The sequence below is a fragment of the Micropterus dolomieu genome, linkage group LG02 (genome assembly GCF_021292245.1).
Source record: "Micropterus dolomieu isolate WLL.071019.BEF.003 ecotype Adirondacks linkage group LG02, ASM2129224v1, whole genome shotgun sequence".
NCBI classification, from domain to species: Eukaryota; Metazoa; Chordata; class Actinopteri; order Centrarchiformes; family Centrarchidae; genus Micropterus; species Micropterus dolomieu.
The window spans coordinates 30,058,750-30,063,456 of NC_060151.1; the positions used below are offsets into that span (position 1 = coordinate 30,058,750).

Genomic DNA, 4,707 nt, shown 5'->3' on the forward strand with positions numbered 1-4,707 from the left:
ACCCTCCTCACTGTGCACACCTGAACTAATCATGTTTGAGATCTGATGACTGCTGTCTGGTAGTTGTTAGAGGAAAAAGTATCACATACTAGTGGAAAACCTGAATTTATTTAAACTTTTTACAAAGCTGGTGCAATGAAAAGTACAAAACTTTATGGAAAATTTATGAAGCTTTACCTAAATAATCTGTCTGCAATTTGCTCTTCTGAGTGACAAGCCAGCATGAAACAGACACAAAATCTTCCACTTGCAGAACATGCAAGTTCATAAGTTACTTTATCATATTAAGTAAATATTAGTAATAATAATAAAGTAATGATATTAAATTTAAGTTGATCCAGAGCTGAAATTTGTCAGTAAGTTCAGTTGTGTTATATCCCTGGCATCTAGGGGATATGGGACTAACAAATAAAAATGAATTTGGGGATGAAAAATCAAGGCACAGGAGCGATGGGTTCAAGAATAAATCAAATTTATTGCTGAAAACTAGAGATGGGCAAAGGAACAACAACAACAAAAGAAAGACCAGGTTTAAAGTGTCACTAATCAAAAATCTTTCAGTTTGAGTTTAGTAATAAATGTTACAGATGATCACAAATTTCCACCCATATAAATATAACATGTCAATGTAGCCTGAGACATTTACATATAAATACAAAGTTGTTGTTTCAAAAGTGTTTTCTGTTTCTTTTTGTTATTTTCAGAGTCTCAGTCACAACTAGATGGTAAGTCAAAGATTTACACTCACTTTTTTTACTTCCTGTCTGTCTCTCATTTTGAACAGGTTTTTGGGACATAAACGTTTTGTTCCTTTCATCCCCGCATGCTCGCTTTGTCTTTACTGTCCCTCTCCTCACTGTGTGGTCAGCCTACACTCAACAACAAGATTGTTGGAGGGCAGGCTTTGCATTTAACCACAAATCATTTTGGAATTGTTTTTACCATAAATGTAGATCATATTCACACTCTCTGTGGTAAAACAGTAATGCATCAAAAAGCCTTTCAAAATAAGAGCTGAAACATGGACATTATCTTCTCCGCATGTAATCTTGTGTGGACTTTCATAGTGTGGCTGGTGAAGAAGTTATTTTGGAGTAACATGATCAGGCCCCTACCTAAATCAATGGGCAGAGATCTGTAGCTGCACTTTCACAGGTCAACAGGACATAAAATCTGCATGTATATAATCAGTAACTGGTAAAAAAAAATGTTTGATGATTTTGCCCTAAAATAAAGTTTAAAAAGGGTTTTTCCCCACATTTGTCTTTCTTAAATTGTCATATACTATCTATCTGGACCACTGTCACACGTCTGCCGCGTCATCAGAGCAGTGTCGCTCTCAGTGCTAGCAACATGGGAAACATCGCAACATCTCTCCACACCAAGCAGGCCAGAAAACATGGAGTGGATTCCAGTGTACAGAGATTCACCACAGCATCCGCAAACTCACTCTCATTCAGAAGCAGAGGTGCAACAATTTCATCACTTTTTTTCAGAAAAAAAGAAGACACCATCTGCTCCCTGCTATCCAGTTTCTTCACACTGCCTGTCCCGACTGCCGACCCACAGACTGGGATTTCCCAACCTCACTGCTGTCATCAAAAAGATGAAACCATCCACCTGTGACCTGGACCCCTTCCCCACAGCCCTGGTAAAATCCAACCTCCATGCCATAAGTCCCCTCATCACAAAGGTCATTAAACACTCCCTCCAGGCTGGCCATGTTCCATGTGTCATCAGGCCACTTCTCAAAAAACTCACCCTAGAACCAGAAGTCTTTGCCAACTACAGGCCCATCTCCAACCTTCCATTCTTTTCCAAGCTGCTGGAAAGGAAGTAGTTGCGGCACAGCTTCAGGACCATCTAAAACAAAACAACCTGTTCGAAAAATTTCAGTCTGGTTTCCGCCATGGCCACAGCACAGAAACAGTCCTGGTCCGGGTCACAAATGACCTGTTGATGACTGCAGACGCTGGCTCCCCATCTCTTCTCATCCTCCTGGACTTGACTGCAGCATTCGACACTGTGGACCACAACATCCTCCTCCACCGTCTAAATTCCACTATCAGTGTTTCTGACTCTGTCCATGAGTGGTCCTCATCCTACCTCACCAGGAGAACTGAGCATGTCGCCTTGGAAGAGGCTAAATCCCTGACACGCAACGTCACCTGTGGTGTCCCTCAAGGCTCAGTGCTCGGTCTCACCTTGTTTATTCTCTCCATGCTCCCCCTTGGCCACGTCATCAGCCATTGTACATGAGGGGGACAAGCGTCTTTAGTTTCTGCAGAGAAAACGTAAACTTCACACTGTAACATCTAAGTTAGATGATCCCTAGATTGATTCTGATATATTAACAGTATTCTGTTGTTGAAAAGAGCATCGCTTTCTTTTGATGGATATTAGCCTGTTTTTTTATTTGTTTTATAGTGGTGTCCGGTGAGTCCATAAACAGAATGTCGCCGATGAAATGAATCTTGGCTTCACTCAGCAGCTACCAGCTGTTATTTATTCAGGAAACAATCATTTTTGAGATGCACAGAGAGAGCAAATATGGTGGATAAAACAGTCCTGTTGGGTTTTACGCATGACGCACAGCTTTCTCTGTATGTAGGTTTACCTGCGTCAACAACGAGCTGCTCCGTGTTACTGCCACAATAATTCTTTGCGTTGTAAAGATTATTTAGATGCTTTAGGAATAATCAGATTGTGTTGGCTGCCTGTGCTGCTGCAAAGCAAGACGTTTGGTTGGCTACATGTCCATAATAAAAGATACAGGCAACAATAGCCGGCTGGGCAGCAAGCGTGATATTTTAAAGTGATCTTATCAACACATTCATGGAGGTTTAAAAAGGAAAATAATTATTAAACAGAAAGAGCTAAAGATAATCAGCCAGCAAAGCAAAGTGCATTCCCTAGAAATAACCTGTTGCACAGCAGCTGTTTCCAACCTGATGAACAGTAGATGAAATAGGTTTGTCATTTTTTTCTTTTAATTGTTATGGGAGTCATTGTACTTTTTCCTTGAGTAAATTAGGTTAGGTTAGGGCAAGAGCAAGAGGAATAAAGGTCTCTAAAGACCCAGAGGCCCCAACAAATGCTTTGTCTGGAGAGCGGGTTTACCAGGGACAAACTCCTGGGCCACTTTTTTGCCTCTGTTTGTGACCATCCTTGACCTTAAAAACTTGTGCCAGGAGGTGTGTATGTGTCTCTGCTACGTGTCCATAAACAATTGAAAAGTAGTCAAAATGTTCACACAGAGACAAGCATCCTGCAGGATTTTAAGAGGAAGAAGACAGAGGTCACAGGAGCTGGAGTAGAAAAAACTGAGGAGGATGAGCTTGTAAGTTGTATTGATAGCTACTAGATGTAGTAAATTCTGAAACTCACATAGTAAAAAGACTTTGTTAGGGCAATGGCATGTCATCAGAGTTTGCTTTGAAGACACAGACAGCTACATCAAGTGTAACATTAGGATAACTGAATACATTTGTAAGGTGGCAGCTACTAGCAGCTGTTCCATGGTTTTTATGTAGTCGGTTTTGTTCTAGTTATATTATACTCCGTCTCTCTGACCCTCTCCCTCTTCGAGTTTTCATAATCTCCCCTCTCCCCATCTTCTGTCACCGTCTTTCAGCCACACTAATAAGTACATTCTGTTTTCAAAAGTCATTAGAAATTAGAATTTAAGTGCTTTATTTGCTCCTATGCCCCTGATTTCATTCCACTGCTATGCTGATGACACTCAACTTTACCTCAGGACAAACCCAACCCCCTCTGCTGCCTTGCCATCATCCACTCTGACCATCTGTCTGGAGGAGGTAAAGGCATGGGTGAAGCAAAACCTTCTGCAGCTAAACGGCTCCAAGAGCCATCTTAGTCGGCACTCCACACCAGGTTCGGTCATCTGACATTACCAGCATCACCTTCTCTGGCTCATCTGACCTTTGACGCTCACATCAAACATCTCTACAAGACCTCCTTTTTCCACCTCAGGAACATTCCCAAACTCCCACACTCACTCCGGCAGATGCGGAAAAGCTTGTCAACGCTTTTGTATTCTCCAGGCTGGACTACTGCAATGCGCTCCTCAGTGGGATCCCTAAAAATAAAGCCTTCAGAAGCTGCAGTACATCCAGAACAGCTGCTACGATCCTGTTGAGGATGCGCAAACTGTGACTCCTCACCCCACACACCTCAACACGTGCCCTCAGATCTGCCTCAGCGTATCTCCTGAAACCTTCCTGGACCAAGCTCCGTTTAATGGGAGATGGGGCTTTCTGCTCAGCTGCTCCCAGTCTGTGGAATGCGCTCCCTGACCACCTGAGGACACCACAGACTGTGGATGCTTTTAAACGTTGCCTTAAAACCCACCTTTTTAGGAGAGCTCTTGCTTTTTTCCTTGTTTTTATTTTCATGCTCTTCGTGTGTTTTTAATTTTAACACTTGCCTTTATCATGTAGCACTTTGGGATTTGCTTAAATATAAAGTGCATTACAAATTAAATGTATTATTGTTATTAATATGAGAGAAGTTGCAACCCAGAATGTATTATCAGCAAAATGCAGGATACTTCGTGTATAAATAGTACTTATTATGCAAAATGTTGATTTTGTGAATTTCACTTCATTATATTATTGTATTTATTTACTCATTTGGCAGACACTTTTATCCAAAGTGACTTAAATTTGAGGAACAGCATACACCAAC

The 4,707-nt window shown here is 41.4% G+C and overlaps 1 protein-coding gene across 1 annotated transcript in view; it reads left to right on the forward strand.

Moving 5' to 3' along the window:
• LOC123967428 (tryptase-like) overlaps positions 1 to 4,707 on the forward strand; it is a 36,277-nt gene that overhangs the window by 3,559 nt on the left and 28,011 nt on the right. The window contains exons 2-4 of the mRNA XM_046043523.1: positions 705 to 725; positions 1,533 to 1,836; positions 1,920 to 2,197. Coding sequence (XP_045899479.1) covers positions 705 to 725; positions 1,533 to 1,836; positions 1,920 to 2,197 — 603 coding nt within the window. The remainder of the gene's footprint in view (positions 1 to 704; positions 726 to 1,532; positions 1,837 to 1,919; positions 2,198 to 4,707) is intronic.